Source organism: Lathamus discolor, chromosome 2, assembly GCF_037157495.1.
Source record: "Lathamus discolor isolate bLatDis1 chromosome 2, bLatDis1.hap1, whole genome shotgun sequence".
Taxonomy (NCBI): domain Eukaryota; kingdom Metazoa; phylum Chordata; class Aves; order Psittaciformes; family Psittacidae; genus Lathamus; species Lathamus discolor.
In genome coordinates, this window is record NC_088885.1 from 60,499,418 (window position 1) to 60,515,682 (window position 16,265).

At 65.4% G+C, this 16,265-nt stretch overlaps 3 protein-coding genes across 11 annotated transcripts in view; 1 reads left to right on the forward strand and 2 right to left on the reverse strand.

Moving 5' to 3' along the window:
- LOC136009033 (SCO-spondin-like) overlaps positions 1-4,202 on the forward strand; it is a 30,059-nt gene extending 25,857 nt beyond the window's left edge. The window contains exons 71-81 of the mRNA XM_065669121.1: positions 484-657; positions 735-862; positions 1,497-1,633; positions 1,710-1,756; positions 2,297-2,460; positions 2,555-2,761; positions 2,860-2,955; positions 3,448-3,508; positions 3,595-3,725; positions 3,801-3,951; positions 4,089-4,202. Coding sequence (XP_065525193.1) covers positions 484-657; positions 735-862; positions 1,497-1,633; positions 1,710-1,756; positions 2,297-2,460; positions 2,555-2,761; positions 2,860-2,955; positions 3,448-3,508; positions 3,595-3,725; positions 3,801-3,951; positions 4,089-4,111 — 1,319 coding nt within the window. The 3' untranslated portion in view covers positions 4,112-4,202. The remainder of the gene's footprint in view (positions 1-483; positions 658-734; positions 863-1,496; positions 1,634-1,709; positions 1,757-2,296; positions 2,461-2,554; positions 2,762-2,859; positions 2,956-3,447; positions 3,509-3,594; positions 3,726-3,800; positions 3,952-4,088) is intronic.
- Positions 4,203-5,367: 1,165 nt separating this feature from the next.
- On the reverse strand, positions 5,368-8,017 carry LOC136008196 (zinc finger protein 875-like). 2 transcript variants are annotated; one of them, XM_065667085.1, is made up of 5 exons: positions 7,992-8,017; positions 7,436-7,575; positions 7,012-7,138; positions 6,363-6,464; positions 5,368-6,261 (listed from the first exon to the last, which is right to left on the reverse strand). In XM_065667085.1, the coding sequence occupies exons 2-5, from the start codon at positions 7,481-7,483 to the stop codon at positions 5,663-5,665; spliced, it is 876 nt and encodes a 291-aa protein (XP_065523157.1). In that variant the 5' UTR covers positions 7,484-7,575; positions 7,992-8,017; the 3' UTR covers positions 5,368-5,662. The 2 variants fall into 2 exon arrangements, with proteins under 2 accessions (XP_065523157.1, XP_065523156.1); XM_065667084.1 differs by having other exon boundaries at positions 7,436-8,007.
- A 923-nt stretch (positions 8,018-8,940) lies between these two features.
- On the reverse strand, positions 8,941-14,616 carry LOC136008187 (zinc finger protein OZF-like). Of its 8 annotated transcripts, none has more exons than XM_065667057.1 (6): positions 14,543-14,616; positions 13,213-13,313; positions 12,795-12,911; positions 12,541-12,645; positions 12,057-12,149; positions 8,941-10,888 (listed from the first exon to the last, which is right to left on the reverse strand). In XM_065667057.1, the coding sequence occupies exons 2-6, from the start codon at positions 13,289-13,291 to the stop codon at positions 9,498-9,500; spliced, it is 1,785 nt and encodes a 594-aa protein (XP_065523129.1). In that variant the 5' UTR covers positions 13,292-13,313; positions 14,543-14,616; the 3' UTR covers positions 8,941-9,497. The 8 variants fall into 8 exon arrangements, with proteins under 8 accessions (XP_065523129.1, XP_065523130.1, XP_065523132.1 ...); XM_065667058.1 differs by having other exon boundaries at positions 13,213-13,310; positions 14,543-14,599; XM_065667060.1 differs by lacking the exon at positions 14,543-14,616 and adding an exon at positions 14,494-14,530 and having other exon boundaries at positions 13,213-13,310.
- Between the last annotated feature and the right edge of the window lie 1,649 nt (positions 14,617-16,265).

Below are 16,265 nucleotides of genomic sequence, written 5' to 3' on the forward strand. Positions count from 1 at the left end.
AGATGGTGGCGGGATGGTGGTAGGATGATGGATGGATGGTGGCAGGATGATGGTTGGATGGTGGCAGAACAATGGTGGAACAGTGGGATGATGTTGGGATGGCCAGCTAGGGACTGTGGGACAATGGTGTGGTGACGGTGGGATGATGGTAGGATGGTGAGACGATGGTGGTGGGACGGTGGTGGGATGATGGGATGATGGCAGGACAGTAGGGCAGCAGGAGAATCGTGAGACAGTGGGATTGCAAGGGATGGTGGGATGATGGCAAGGTGGTAGGATGATGGTGGAATGGTAGCGGGACAGTGGGATGATGGCAGGATGATTGACACCAAGGGACAGCAGTTTGGTGGGACGATGGTGGGATGATGGAGGGATGATGGTGGGACAGCAGGGGGGTAGGACAGTGGGACGATGCAGGGATGATGGAAGGATGCCAGTGCGATGGTGGCCATCGAGGCCCATCGCTGACCCCGCTCCCCGCAGGCGGCTGCCGGCTGAGCCCCTGGTCCCCGTGGAGCCGCTGCAGCACCACCTGCGGTGGAGGCACCTCCGAGCGCCGCCGGGAGCTGCTACCGGGGCCGGCCGAGCCGTGTCCCCTCCTGCCGCCGCCGCTGCTGCTGCTGCACCGCGTCTGCAGCGCCCACAACTGCTCCCCGGGTAAGGGGCGGGGGGGCGCCGGGGGGGCTCGGGGCCCGGGGCTGGTCCTTGTGCCGCAGCCGCCGCTCGCCCCGCAGAGTGCCCCGGCGGGCAGCGGCTCGGTCCCTGCGCCAACGCCTGCCCCCGGCACTGCGCGCACCTCGGCCCCGGGGCGCGCTGCGTGACCCAGAGCTGCCAGCGCGGCTGCGCCTGCCCGCACGGACAGGTACCGGCAGCGGGACCCGCACGGGCACGGGCACCACGACTGCAGCGGCACCCGGGGACCCCTCAATGTCCTGGGAACCACCAGCACCCAGGGACATCACTGCCACCCAAGGGCACCACTGTACAATGGGGACTCTCCCCCACCCAGGGACTCACCCCCTTCACCCCAGGGACCCCACTGCACCCCAGGGACTCTTCTCCACCACTGGGGACCCCTGCTACTCTGAGGGCCCCAATGTCACCCCAGGGATGTCACTGTAGGGTTCCCACACCACCCTGGTCCCCCCACTGCACCCCAGGAACCCACCACCACCCCAAGTACCCCAATTTCACCCCAGAGATCCCCCCCAACCCTGGGTACCCCGATGTCACCCCATGGACACCCACAGTGTCACTGTCACCATAGGGACCCTACAGCATGCTGAGGAGCCCTGCCACCCCAGGGACCCATCTCCATCCCAGGGACCTCACTTCACCCAGGGAACCTCCTCCACGCCAGGCACCACCCCTATGCTAGGGAACCCCCATCACCGTGGGGACCCCATTCCCCACCACTGCCTCCTGGGTGGGGGTCCCAGGGTTTGGGGCCGGGCCAAGGGGGGGTCCCCACATCCCGTCCCTGCTGGTGTTCGCAGGTGCTGCAGGACGGCGCCTGTGTCCCCCCCGCGCTGTGCCGCTGCCACCTGCCCCCCGCCCTGGCCGCAGCGCACAACCTCTCCCTGGCACTGGAGCTGCCTCCGGGCACCAGCCTGCAGCACGGCTGCACCCGATGGTGAGTGCTGCGGATGGGGGTCACCGCGGGCCGGGGGCTGGTGAGGGAGTGCTGACCCCATCACCTCTGTCTGCAGTGTCTGCACCCACGGCACCTTCAACTGCTCCCAGGAGGAATGTAATGGTGAGAGACCCGAAACCCCAGCCCTGTGCCCACACCATGGTCCCCATGCCATGGTCTTTGCATCCCTGCGCCATGGTCCCCATTGTCATACCATGGTTCCTGCAGTGTGGTGCCTGTGACATGCTCCTTGTGTTGTAGTTCCTGGACTGTGGTCCCCACGCCTGTGCCATGCTCCCCACAATGCACTCTGTGTTCCGGTTCCCATGCCGTGGTCCCTGTGCCACGTCACCTTGCCAGAGTCCCCACACCACGGTCCCTGTGCTGTGGTCCCCATGCCTGTGCCATGGTCTCTATGCTGTGGCCCCTGTGCTGTGGTGACCGTGCCATGGTCCCTGTGTGGTGGTCCCTGTGCCGTGGCTCCCATGCCCAGGCCATGGTTTCCACACTGTGGTCCCCATTCCTGTGATGCACTCTCCATGCCATTGTCCCTGTGCCATGCTCCTTGCACTATATTCCCTGCACTGTGGTGCCCATGCCATAGTCCCTGTGCCGTATTCCCTGTGCCATGCCCTCATGCTACAGCCCCACATCTCCTCGCAGCGGATTGCCTGTGGTCCCCATGGTCACCCTGGTCCCCCTGCTCGGTGGCATGTGGGACGGGTGAGCAGCATTCCCAGCATCACCCGCTCTGGCAGCGCCAGCGTGCAGGGGCAGAGTGCCAGGGGCCTGCCATGCACCACAGCCCCTGCCGCCTCCCCCCGTGCCATGAGTGCCCCCAGCTCCACTCCCTGCCCTGGGCACGCTGAGGCACCATCCTGTGCCACACGGCACCAGTGCCATGTCCCTGTGCCACATGCAGCCTGTCCTGCCGGTGAGCACTGGCAGGGCCCTGACACGCCGGATGGCTGTGACCGGAGCTGTGAGGACATTGCAGAGCCCCGGCACAACTGCAGCATCCCCCCGGCCCCTCGCTGCGCCTGCCAGCCCGGGCACTACCGCAACAGCACCGGACATTGCGTCCCGGCCGCCCGCTGTGAGTGCCGGCACCGCGGGCAGCTGCACCAGGTCAGCAGTGACGGGGGCTGTGGGTGGGGGTCCTGCATGTCTGGGTGCCCCTTGTGTCCCCCCATGGCTGGGCTGAGCCCTCTGTTGTCCCCCCCCAGGCCGGCAGCACGTGGCAGGATGGGTGTGAGACGTGCCGCTGCCAGGATGGGAGAGTGACCTGTGCCGCTGGCTGTGCCCCACTGGCCTGCCCTGAGGTAGGGGGGGTCAGATACGGGAGGGACACACGAGAAGAGGGGACATGCGCGGGGATGGGATGTGTGGGGGAAAGAGCACATGTGGAACAGGCGCGTGTGGGGCGGGACATGCATAGCACAGGGGTATGCATGGGCAGGAGGCATGTGTGGGGAGGGGACACATTTGGGGCAGAAGAACACTTGGGCAGGGGTCACACACAGGGAAGGGGCATGTGGGGATGGAGTGTACATGAGGAAGGGATGTGTGTAGGGAAAAGGGCACTTGTGGGGCAGTAGCATTCATAGGCAGGATGCATGTCTAGGGAGGGCACGTGTGGGGAGAAGGCTCTTGTGGGGAGGGAACATGGGTGGGGAGTCTTACAAGACAGGGACACACATGGGGAGGGGGTCCCTTGCTTGGGGGTCCCACACGGGGAGGAGGTCCCATGGGTGCAGGTCACATACGGTTTTGGGGGTCCGCCACGGTGGGATCTGACGCTGCCATCCCATCAGGGCACAGTGAAGGTTCGGGAGCCGGGGGGCTGCTGCCCCGTGTGCCGGGAGGAGTGGCCGGGTAAGGTCCCCCCATCCCACGGTGGGTCCCTCACCCCACGGCACTGAGGCATCGCGGTGTCCCCCCCACCGTGCCTCGTCCCGCAGAGGAGCCGCCCGCCGCATGCCGCCGCCTCACGGAGCTGCGCACCATCGCCAAGGGCCCCTGCGCCCTGCGCCACGTCGAGGTCTCCTTCTGCGCCGGGCACTGCCCGTCCCGCACCACCGTCACCGCCGAGGTCAGCGGGGCCGGGGCGGGGGACGGGGCTGGGTCCGCAGATGGAGCCGGTGCGAGCCGCAGCGCGTCCCGGCAGGAGCCGTACCTGCAGAGCGTGTGCGAGTGCTGCAGCTACCGCCTGGACCCCGCCGGCCCCGTGCGCGTCCTGCGGCTGCCCTGCCCCGGCGGGCGGAGCGAGCCCGTGGTGCTGCCCGTCATCCGCAGCTGCCAGTGCAGCCCCTGCCAGGGTGAGCACCCCTGAACCCCCCCCCCCCCCCACCCCCCCCCCCCCCCCGCTGCGGGGCAGCACCCAACGCCCTGCACACAACCCCCCCCAACCCTCGGTGGGTGCAGCACCCCGGGACCGCCGGCCCCTCTGCCACAGGTGGGGATTTCTCCCGCCGCTGAGAGCCCTCCAGGGTGCTCCAGAGCCTGCCCCCCTCTGCAATGAACGTGCGGAACAGCCCCCACATCCAGCAGCAGGGACTGGGGGGGCACTGAGGGTACTCTGGGGGACTGGGATGGGGCCGGGGGGACGCGGGGGGGGGACGCGGGGGGGCTTGAGGGGACTGAGAAGGGACTGGGGAGGATTGGGGGTGGGAATGGGAGGGACTGGAGAAACAGGGAGGGATGGGAAAGGTTCAGGGGGCAGTAGGGAGGGATGGGGAGGGACATGGGGGGTTCAGGGGTAATAGGGAGGCAGGGCAAGGGACTGGGGTGACTGGGAAGGCCTTGGGGAGGACTAGAGAGGGTTCAGGGAGACCATGAGGATCCAGGGGGGAATGGAAAGGGACCAGGAGGGGACTGGGGGGAGCAGTGGGAGACCAGGAGGGGCTGTGGGACAGAGGAGGGCACTGGGAAGGACTACGGAGGGCTCAGGGTAGGCCAGGAGGGACTGGGAGGGGACATGGGAGGGCTTAGGGCGGGGAGCAGGAAGGGCTACAGGGGGGCAGAAGGGTCTTGGGGGGAACTGGGAGGGAGGGGTAAAGGTTTAGGGGGACTGGGGTGGGCCCATCCCCAGTGCCGGTGTGCAGGGGCTGTCATTTCCCCATTGTCCTGCCAAAGCCTCAGCAGGCCTGTCCCACGGGGCTGAGGGCTCTCCAGGGGCACCAAAGGGGCACGAGGCTGAGGTTCAATTAAAGCTGCCAATTGCTGAATTGTGGTCTGCTCGTTGGGGGTGCCGCGGAGGGAAAGGGGGGCTGCTCACCCTGGGACCCAGCATCGCTTTTGCCAACCGTGGCACAGCCACGTGCTGCCACAGCGGGAGCGAGGGGCTTGGGGAGCTCCATCAGGCAGGGCCATGGGGATGGGATGGGGACGCGATGGGACGCGGCTGGTTCTGGTGAGCTCTGGCACCCCGACATAGGCAGCACCTCTCGCCAAGACAAGCCCACATCCCTCCAGCTCCCTCAGAAGCCCGACCAGACCCCGACCTCTTGCCATGCTCCACTGGAGACAGGGATCTAGGGATGAGCGAGGGGATGCCAGCCCCCCTGAGCCAGGCGCATGCGCTGCTGCAGCGCTCACTGCATCATCACCACCCAGCGGCTTTTTACTCACTATCGGGGTGGGCAAGTAAAGCAGCTGCTTCCCCCCGGCCCCATGCACTGTCCAACTGCACTGCAACTGCTTACTGCATCCCCCCACCCCAGCAGACGGTTGGGTCGCCATGACCCCCCCACCAACTGCGGCTGTCCAGGATTCCCAGGAGGATCGGGTGTGGATGCTTCAGGGCGGTCGGTGATGGAAGAGCTGCCATTTGCTCTCTGTTCACACATGGGTGCTCTGGGGAAGCTGACATGGGCTGCTCAGCAGCAGTTCTGGGGGGTGCCGGGTCACGGGCCAGGGGTGTTGTGGGTGCTCTGGTGAGCCAGCATCCAGCATCTGGTCCCCACTTCCCAAAACCGCTTCTCTCAGCCACCACATGGACGGGCTTCAGAGATGGACTCCCACGTCCCATCAGCCGGTGCCGGTGCACCCACTGGTGCTGCCCCTGGATGCAGTCCTTGCCGCATCCACCACACTGCAGGACCCTCTTGACAGTGTGGCCGCGGTGGTGGATGGTGCTGGTGTTCCTGCTGCGGAAGCCCTTGCGGCAGAGGAGGGCCGCTTCCCATTGCGGACGCGCTGGCGGGTGAGCAGGCGGCGCTTCTGGCTGAAGCGGCGGCCGTGGTGCGTGTGCTGGTGCTGCCTCAGATCCCGGCTCTTGCCAAAGCTCTTCCCGCACTCAGCGCTGGCGCGGGGGCTCTGGGGGCCAGCACTGGGGTCCAGCCGGGTGATGTGGCTCTTCTGGTGATGCTCAAGGTCGCCGGAGCAGGGGAAGCTCTGGGCGCATCGGTCGCAGGCAAAGGGCCGCTCGCCCAAGTGGCTCCGTGCATGGGCGTCCAGCGCCGCCCGGCTCCGGAAGCTCTGGTTGCACTCGGGGCACGTGGGGAGCGGCTTCACCCTGGACAGACCCCGCTGACGCCTCCCGCTGTGCTCGGGCACTGCCGGGAGCTGGGTGGTGGGCACCGGCAGCACCCTGGGGACCCCCGGCTGCATGGGGGTGACTCCAGCAGCTGGGGAGGAGACGTGGGGTCACCACTGGGATGGGTAATGCCAGCCCATCCTGGTGACCAGAGCTGCTGGGTCTGAGGGCAGGGGGTGCTGCCCCTGGTACCTGGTGCAGGAGCTCGGCGCCGGCGCCGTGGCAGGGATGTTGCACACGGCGTCAAGTCTCGCTCCAGCTTGGCAATGATCTCCGGCTTGGCGGTGAGATAGCCTGCGCCGGCAGAGACAGCATGCGCTCCCATGGTGTCCCCTGGCTCCTCCCGGATCTGTTTCCTCACCCTCTCCTGGCTGCAGCTGTGGCTGCCCTCCCACAGCCATTCCATCCCATCCCCATCCTGTCCCATCCCCATCACACCCTTATCCCTATCCCGTCCCCATCCTGATCCATCCTATCCCCAACCCCATTCTGTCCCATCTCCATCTCTATCCCATTCCATCCCATCCCCATCTTCATGGCATCACATTCCATCCCCATTCCGTTCCATTTTCATCTCCATCCTATCCCACCCCCATCTGCATCCGATTCCCATCCCATCCTCACCCCATTCCCATCTCTAGCCCATCACACCAGCACCACTCTCCGCACGGCGCACCACCAGGACAAACCCTCCCTATGCCCACCACGGCTCTGCCAGCACTCAAGCCACAGCAGCCATGGCTGGGTTTCCCTCCAAAGGCCTCCTTCGGCCAGAAGGGCGCACACCCAACGGGATGAATTCCTGCTCAGCCCGGCCCAGCAGCACCAGGAGACTCCTCACCCAGCGAGGCAACCGCCTCGTAGTTCTCCAGCATCACCTCCCGGTAGAGCCGCCGCTGCCACCCAGCCAGCAGAGCCCATTCCTCGGGGGAGAAGTGCACGGCCACATCCTCGAATGTCACCAGCATCTGCAGTGGGAACCACACTGGGTCAACGTGGCTGGGCCGGACACCTCTGCCGAGATCCTGCCGGGCAGCACTGAGGGCTCCTGCATCCTGAGCAGCACCGGCAGAGCTCGGAGCATCCCATGCCAGAGAGAGGCAGGGCACAGCGCTGCAACATGAGGCTTGAGGCCAGCAGCTGGAGCACTCTTGCCCGTGCCATGGCTTCATGGGCCACCAGCATTTTGTGACAACCACACCAATGGCACCAACCATGGGAATCCCAGCCCTGGAGCTGGTTCATCACCAGCGCCTGACCCCCACCTTGCCGGAGCAGCCTGGCCCTGGCATGTCACAAGCAGATGGATTCATGGGCGATGTTTATCCAGGCAGACGGTGGTGGGATGCTCCAGATCCTACCAGTGATGCCAGTCCCCTGTGTAGCTGCTCCAAGATGCTGATCCCTGCCAAGCACAGCGATGTGGGGAAAAACAGGGGGGGCAATGGGCACTTACTGCCGACAGCAGTGGGCCCCGTGCTGGGGTCCTGGAATACCAGCAAAGGGAGTGACCCAGTGAGCATCATCCGTGGTGTGTCAGGGTTGGAAACGGCAATGGAAACAGGGGAAATGGGATTTGAGGAACCCCCAGACACCCGAACCAGGCTCCGGAGCCCGGGGAGAGCCGCAGGAGGGTGATGGGGGGTACTGGGGGGTCCCGATCCGGGCGGGTAGGACTGGGAGTGGGGAATGCCGAGTGGGGCCGAGAGGTTCGGGGGGTCCCGGGGGGTGTGAGGGGGATCCGCTTCCGGCGGGGGGTGTCCGGGGGTGTCAGCGCCCATCCCCGTGGCGCCAGGCGCCCCCCGCCCCTCCCGTACCTACCGCGGGGCTGCGCCGGCCGGGCTGCGGGCGGGGACAAAGGCGGTGCCGGGATCGCCGGTGCGTCAGCCCCGAGCAGCGGCAGAGCAGCTCGGGAGGTGTAGTCCGGGGGGTGCGGGGGGGGTGCGCGCGCTCTTCCTGCCTCCATCCATAGGGATCTGGGTGGCCCCATCCCTGGTGACCCACCCACGCAGGGGGGATTGGTGCCCCCCCAGTCCAGCTGTGGGATGGGGGTGCCCCCCCACGTTGCCGGTCAGGGATGCAGGTGCCCACCCCAGTGACCCCCTCCCCAGGGAAGCAGGTCCTCCCCCTCATCCAGCTGCAGGGAAGTGGGTCTCCTCCATCGCACACACACCCCCATGGATGCGGGGACACCTTCCACTAGACCGGGTTGCTCCAAGCCCCATCCAACCTGGCCTTGAGCACTGCCAGGGATGGGGCAGCCACAGCTTCTCTGGGCACCCTGTGCCAGGGCCTCACCACCCTCACAGGGAAGAACTTCTGCCTCTGATCCCATCTCAATCTCCCCTCTGTCAGTTTAAATCCATCCCCCTTGTCCTGTCCCTACCTGCCCTTGTCAAAAGCCCCTCTCCAGCTTTCTTGTTGGCCCCTTTAGGCAGTGGAAGCTGCTCTGAGGTGTCCCTGGAGCCTTCTCTTCTCCAGGCTGAACAAGCCCAGCTCTCTCAGCCTGTCTCCAGCCCTCAGAACATCTCTGTGGCCTGCTCTGGACTGGACTTGCCAACAGCTCCACGTTCTTATGTTGTGGCCCCACAGTCGGATGCAGGACTGCAGGTGGGGTCTCCCCAGAACAGAGGGGCCACATTCCCTCCCTCGACCTGCTGGTCCCGCTGCTGGTGATGCAGCCCAGGACACAGCTGGTTTCTGGGCTGCAGGCACACACTGCTGGGTCATGGGGAGCTTCCTGTCACCCATAATGCTAAATGTTGGGCTGCACTTTTTATTGGTTTCGATATTAAGGGGGAAATAAAAAAGGAGACATAAATACATGTGTCCAGCAGCCACCCCCCAGCCCCTTACTCGCCCTCACATAGGCAGGAAGGGGTTAACCCCCCACCATCCTGTGGGCAGCTATGGCACCTGGTGCTGCCCCATTGTACAGTGTCAGGGACAGAAAACCTGGCACGGGGACCCCTGGCCCCACTTCTCCCACCACAATTCGCTTTGGGGATGTTTCTGAGCAGCAGCTCTTGTGTGGAGGACACCAGTTTGTGCCATAACACAAACCCTGCCATGACGTGGGGATCTGGTGAGGCTGGGGCACCAGCTCCAGCTCCCTACCAGAGCAGGGCGCTACCAAAAGCCGGCAGCATCCCCAAGCAGCGCCTCCTCCCTGGCATCTGGCGGTTGGGAAAACCACTGACCCCACCACACCACTGGCCCCACAGCAGGCCCAAGGCTCTGGTGATGGTCTCACTCCTCCCCTCACCACTCCATTGGTGAGAACACACCCCGGGCAGGATGCTGGGCTGTCCCCACAGCCACCAACCCCTACTTGTACTTGGAGAGCGGCACAGGGCGCTGGGTGCAGGGCACAAGGAGCGGGTGCACGGGGAGGAAGGGGCTGAAGGGCTCTCCCTCGCGGCACCGGGAGAGGATCCTCTCCTCGGCGTGCCCGCGCTGGTGCGCCGTCAGCTCCTTCTTGTGGGCGAAGACGCGGCCGCACTCGGTGCAGGGGTAGACCCGCTGCACGGCGTGGGTGAGGTGGTGCGTCCGCAGGTTGCCCTTGTACTTGAAGCTCTTCCCGCACTCGAGGCAGGTGAAGGGGCGCTCGCCCGTGTGGATGCGCTTGTGCTTCATCAGCGTCGTCTTCAGGTTGAAGGTCTTGCCGCAGTCGGCGCAGGCGAAGGGGCGCTCGCCCGTGTGGATGCGCTGGTGGGTGATGAGGGTGCCCTTGCGGTTGAAGCTCTTGCCGCACTCGGTGCAGGTGAAGGGCTTCTCGCCAGTGTGGATGCGCTGGTGCTTGATGAGCTCGCCGTTGTGGCTGAAGCACTTGCCGCAGTCGGCGCAGGCGAAGGGCCGCTCGCCCGTGTGGATGCGCTGGTGCCGCGTCAGGTCACCGTTGCGGCTGAAGCTCTTCCCGCACTCGGAGCAGCCGAAGGGCCGGTCGCCGACGTGGATCTTCTGGTGGAGGATGAAGGTCTTCTTGGCACAGAAGCCCTTGCCGCACTCGGCACAGATGAACGGGCGCTCGCCACGGTGGATCTTCTGGTGGGTGAGGAAGTTGGCCTTGCGGTTGAAGCTCTTGCCGCACTCAGTGCAGGAGAAGGGCTTCTCGCCCGTGTGGATGCGCTGGTGCAGGATGAAGGTCTGCTTGGAGCAGAAGCTCTTGCCACAGACGGTGCAGGAGAAGGGCTTCTCCCCGGTGTGGATGCGCTGGTGTCGCATCAGGTCACCCTTCTGGCTGAAGCTCTTGCCACAGACGGTGCAGGAGAAGGGCTTCTCCCCGGTGTGCACCCGCAGGTGGGTGACGAGGTTCCCCCGGTGCTGGAAGCTCTTCCCGCACTCACTGCAGGCGAAGGGACGCTCGGACGCATGGCTGCAGGGTCGCCGCGCCGGCTCGGAGCTGGGGGCCGTGGTGCTGCCCACCCCGCAGGCGGAGGGCGGGACATGCCCAGCGCCACTCACTGGCACCACCAGAGCCGTGTCCATCACCAGGCAGAGCCCCCGCGGCTTGGGGGTGACCCGCGGTCCCCCGGGCACTGCCGGGCTGTGCCGGAGCTCGGGCACGGCACCCTGCGCCTGCTGCACCGTCCACTGGCTGACATGGGGCCGGGGCCCCAGGGAACCCCCCCCAGCAGCCCCCAGGCTCTGCTCCAGCTTTGATGACCCCGGTTTTGCCTCCTCCAGCTCCTCCTTGGGATGCCGCTTGCCACCGGTGCCTGCCAAGAGAAGGGACCACGCGGTTACCTCCTGTGAGGACCCACAGCCACGTTCTTGGTCACCGCCAGAGCTGCACCCATCAACACAGGCACGGTGCAGCCATGGCACTGGGGCCACCGTGACCCTCCGACCCTCTGTGCGTGTCATCAGGGCACCAGCGTCTTGTCCCCATCGCAGCACTGTGAGCAGGGGTGGCATCACTGCTGCTGACCCCAGGGAGGTGCTCGCACCTCTGGTGCAACACATGCACTGTCTGCCTGCGCCTGTGGAGGAGCAGCACCATGCTCCGGCAGTGCCCGCATGCCAAGCAGCTCAGCGGGATGGCTGGTGGTAGCACCGCGGGCTCTCCCTGCAGCTTTCTGCTGGGTCCGGGGCACGGCTGGAAGAGGGACATGGAGGCTGCGGGTGCAGCGGGAGCTGTGGTGGAGGCAGCCCCAGCCCCAGGACCCTGATCACCGAAAGCCAGTGGTAACACTGCCCTAAGGTCACTGGGCAGCCCATGAGGCTGCGGTGGGACCCAGCAGGTGCTGGTGGGACCCACAGGGCTGTCTCCATCTGGCCATCACCTCCCCATGTCCACAGGCACTCATGGCAAGGGGGAGCCCCGACACCACAAACCATGTGCAAGTCGGGCTTGTGGCAAGGAGGCACCAAAGCCAAAGTGCTGAATGAAGCTGCAAATGTAAAGGGGAAATCCTACCTGCAGCTGCAGCCAGGGCCAGTCACCAGCAGCACCCACCACCCTTGTCTTTGCTCTTTGTAACGCCTGGCTCAGCACTGCACCAAGTGTGGCTCAGCCCCTCTGGTAGCAAACGCAAAGGACCCACAAGGGTCTGCAACCCCTCAGAAGAGTTTCCTTCTCCCCCCATCACCCAGAGTGTGGGATGGGAATGGGGTCTCCATGCAGCATCGCACTGCTGCCGAGAGCACCACCCCTGTCTCTGGTCCCATCCAGAAGCCTCTGGTGCTCCCTCGGGAGCTGCAAGGACCTTTCAGCCGAAGCCATCACCGGATGATGCTTTCAGGTCCGTATCAGCAGGACCTGGCCATTTCCATCAGGGTGACCTGCCCCAGTGAGGAGCCCTTCCCTGCTCCACGCACAGCGAGCCAGGCACCCACCCAACACCCCCCATCCTGCCAGACCCACAGAGCTGCCCCAGTGCTCACCTGTGCCACCGCAGTGGCTGGGAGCTCCTGCGGGACACCCGATGTGCAGCTCCTCCGGCTCCACCTTCATGATGACCTCGGGCTTGGCATCGCCTGAGAGCAGAGAACGGTGCTGGGTGGGTGCCAGCGGGGCCAGAGGTGACACAGATGGGCTCCACATCCCAGCCAGTAGCGCTACCAGCAGCAACGGCAGAGCCGGGCTCGCATGGGCACCCACTGAGGCTCATGCCCCCATGGTGGCACGGGACAGTGTCACCATGCCCCAGGGTGCCATGGGACAGAATGTCACCGTCCCCTGGGTGGTGTGGAACAGTGTCACCATCATCCCCAGGCTGGCACAGGACAGTTCACCATGTCCTAAGTGGCACTTGGAGGGATCAAGAGGGGTGGCTGCCCCTGGTACATGCCCGGCTGCTGCCCACTGCCCAGCTCACCCACCCCATTCCCTCTGGCTGTGGCCCCCCCTATCCCCCACCCCACTCACAGGCCATGTCAGGAGGGGTCATGCCCTGCCCCAGGGAGCTGGAGCTGTAAATTCCATACGCCACATCTTCATCCTCGCTTTTCCCAATGACTTCAGCCTTGATGCCTGTGGAAGAGAGGAAGGGAGGGAGGGAAGGTGCTGCCAGGAGCAGCTGCCATGGGACAGGGGACTCAACCCAGGACAGGGGACTCAATCCTGGGAGCCATGGCTCTTGCTGAGCTCCTGGCCCCCACCCAGCCGCCTGCTCTGCTCACCAGTGCCAGGGACACCGGGGCCAGTGGCCCCAAGGCCCTGGGGACACCCGATGTAGGATTCATCCTCTGGTTCCATTTTCACCACGATCTCACCCTTCGCACCATCCCAGCCCTTTCCTGAGGAAGACAAACTGCATCACACCAGCACTGCGAGCAGTGCCGCCACGGGCTCCATGCTCCCTCCAGGCACAGAGGGAAGCAGGGGGACTGGACTCCCATCCATCCCCCCCGGCTGCCCTGCCCTTCACCTGACCATAACTTCGGCAGCAGCCAGCACTGGGTATGGCATCCCCAGCAGCAGCAGCACCGTGCTGGGCTCTGTACAAGCAGCACCTCAGCCCTTGGGGTCCCATGGCACGGGGAGCTGCGATGTCCCTGGGGTGCTGGGGCAGCCAGGACCTGCAGGACATCACCTCACCTGTGCCACAGGGACGGGGCATCGCCCGGAGCCTCGTGTCCAGTGGGTTCCCCCCAAACGGCTGCTCCTCTTGCTCCATCGCTGGGGTCCCCCAGAACCTGCTGGAGAGATGGGAGAGTCTCTGTCAATGCCCTCCCCAGCCCTGGGTGTCCAGGGGATGCCAACCCCAGGGTCTGGCCTCCAACATGGGTGCCAGGTCAGGCCACCATCACCTGAACAGCCACCCTGGCTGCTCCTCGCAGCCCAGCAGCCACGAAGGTGGGGGTACAGGACCAGAGCAGGCGAACCCCAGCACAGGGACCCTGACAGCAGTGTGGGGCTTGGCACCAGCATGGGTTGGGTACGCAGGGTCACTGCACCCTGGCCCTCTCCAGCCTGGGGGTCACTGGAGCAACCCACTGGCTCTGGGAGGTGGAGGCTGGCTGCCCTGCTCCTCCTCCTCCTCCTCCTCCTCCTCCTCATCATCATCATCATCATCATCCTGCCTGGCTACCTGCCTGCTCTAAGGACACCCTGCTCGGGGCAATGGGTGCTGCTGAGGGACCCCTGCAAGCACTGGGGCAGCAGGACCAGGGTGCTCAGGGGTTGATGGGGTTTGGCCCTTTCTGAACAGGAGCGCTTTGCTCCGGGGTTCCTCACCTCTGGCTGCCGGGGAGCAGGACCAGCCCCAGGCAGGGAATTCAGGTGAGTGTGGGTGGAGCCAGCGGGAGCCACAGAGCTGGCACCTTACCCTGGGACCATGGGTCTGTCACTCTGCGCCCATCACACCACTGATGGGATGCAAGGCTGGGGGGCAGCCCCACAGCCGTGGGGAGGATGCTCCTCTTATGGGATGCTGGCAGCCCCACATCCCTGCACCCTCCGTGCCACCCCCGCCACCCTCCACCCCGCTCCCGGCATTGCACTCACCGGGAATGGGATAGGGTTTGGGGCATGTTCCCCCCTGCACGGGACTACCCCGCTCCCGGTATGCCCCTGCTCTGCTCCCCCCACGGTGCGCTCCGTGCTGGTGCCCCCGCCCCGTCCCAGGGTCCACAACCTTTGTCCCAGCGTCACCCCGTGCCCCCCGCCTGGCCCGGTGACATGCCGCTTGCCTTAACACCCCCTCCCCGGTGCCACCCTCCCGTCCCAGTGCCCCCCACTCCCGGTGTCGCCCTGCCGGTCCCGGTGCGCCCCCCGCCTGTCCCGGTGTGCACCTCCCCGCTGTCTCCCCGACGCCCCCGCCGTCCCGGTCACCCCAAACAGTGCCTCCCCTCCCGCCCCGGTGTCCCCCACCCGCACCACGGCTCCCGTCCCGGTCCCGGTCCCGGTCCCCGCCCCCCGCTCTCACCGGCGATGGCCGCGGAGCGCACCGGGGCGGCGGCGGCGCGCGGGGCGGCAGACAAAGGGCCGCGGCCCCGCGGGCTGCCGGGAGCCGTAGTCCGGGACCGGGTCCCGCCCCCCCCGCCCGGTGTCACGGGAGGGTGCTCCGGGGTCCCGGGCGGCGGAGACCGGCGCCGGTCGGGGAGGAGCGGTGTCAGGGCCGCCGGAGCCGGAGCTGTCACCGGCACCGAGGCACCGGGCTTGGCGACAGAACGGGAATGCTGAGTAGGTCTGGTCATGGGGAGGCACGGGGGAGGGACTGCAGTGGGATGAGGGACACGGGGGTGCGGGGACATAGGGAAGTCGTAGGGAAGACCCCCCTCCAGATGGACTTGGATTCCCTGAAGGATGGCAATGCTTGATTCACCCTTGGCAATGGGACACATCGCTGGCACCAGGAATGGCAGCACCAATCCCACACGGATGTGTTTATTTCCCCACCCTGCTCTATCTGCCCCAGATGTGTGCAGCAGTGGGGAGGGGATGGGAGTGAGTCAGGGTGATGCCATCCCGAGGGGGACAGGGAAGTGAAAGGGAAAGAGAAAGAAAAGGGAAAGGAGAAAGGGAAAAAGGGAAGGGGAAAGGAGAAAGAAAAAAGGGGAAAGGGGAAAAGGGAAAGGGAAAATTCCAGCCTGAGGGGACCTCCACCGACCATCCAGCCCAACTGCACCTCATCCATCAGCCCTTGAGAATGGATGCATTCGGGTTCCCTGAGCAAGGCCTGGGCAAGGCCTGGCACCAAGGGAGGAGGATGAGGAACAGGAGAGCAACCCCACCCCTGCACCTCCACTGCCTGCACGCCCAGCCCGAGGCCACTCGGGAGTTGCTGTTCCCCCTCTGCTGCCCCTTCGCTTTCATTCCTGCCAAAGGGATTCATTAACCTATGAGGAATCGTGGACACTGCGGTGCTCCAGGACTTAGAACACACCTACGCTTGCCTGAGACTGGGGAGCCGGTGGCAGCAGTATCCAAGGGAAGAGCTGCTGGCCCAGCAGCCTGTGCCCGATGTCACCTGCACCCCAGTGTCCCAGCCCCAGCCATGCACCCCACACTGGGGCTCACAAGCCCTGGGGTGCCCACCCGCACAAGCAGCAGGACGATGGTGCAGCACAGTGGGTCAGTTTGCGAACCCGGCTTTCCGAAAAGGCAGCTTTTACTGGAGGGATATTCTTCATGGCCACAGTGCAGGGGTAAATCGACCCAGGGACCTGCCGATGTTGACTTGCCATGGGCTTTTGCCAAGGGCAGGTAGGGACAGGACAAGAGGGAATGGCTTTAACCGGACAGAGGGGAGATTGAGATGGGATCTGAGGCAGAAGTTCTTCCCTGTGAGGGTGGTGAGGCCCTGGCACAGGGTGCCCAGAGAAGCTGTGGCTGCCCCATCCCTGGCAGTGTTCAAGGCCAGGTTGGACACAGGGGCTTGGAGCAACCTGGTCCAGTGGAAGGTGTCCCTGCCCGTGGCAGGGGGTTGGAACTGGATGAGCTTTAAGGTCCCTTCCAACCCAACCCATTCTATGGTTCTGTGATGAGTCTATGGAGCAGAGGCAGCACAGGGCAGCCACCTTCCAGGCAGTGATAGCCACCAGCTGAGCCAGGGAGGAGTGAGGTGAGCCGCACACAGAGCCACAGCCTCCAGCCACAACTGCTGCAATCTCCTTCCAGCCCAGGGGCAAAGCACAGGGCATCACCCT

Excerpts from the sequence above, each read along its gene's own strand:
- LOC136008196 (XM_065667085.1), bottom strand. The coding sequence starts at position 7,483 with ATGAATCCATCTGCTTGTGACATGCCAGGGCCAGGCTGCTCCGGCAAG. Across the intron at positions 7,139-7,435 it reads GGCCAGGCTGCTCCGGCAAG|ATGCTGGTGACATTCGAGGA; the intron begins GTGGGGGTCAGG and ends TTCCCACTGCAG. Across the intron at positions 6,465-7,011 it reads CGAGGCGGTTGCCTCGCTGG|GCTATCTCACCGCCAAGCCG; the intron begins GTGAGGAGTCTC and ends CTGCCGGCGCAG.
- LOC136008187 (XM_065667057.1), bottom strand. The coding sequence starts at position 13,291 with ATGGAGCAAGAGGAGCAGCCGTTTGGGGGGAACCCACTGGACACGAGG. Across the intron at positions 12,912-13,212 it reads GCCCCGTCCCTGTGGCACAG|GAAAGGGCTGGGATGGTGCG; the intron begins GTGAGGTGATGT and ends TGTCTTCCTCAG. Across the intron at positions 12,646-12,794 it reads CCCCGGTGTCCCTGGCACTG|GCATCAAGGCTGAAGTCATT; the intron begins GTGAGCAGAGCA and ends TCTCTTCCACAG.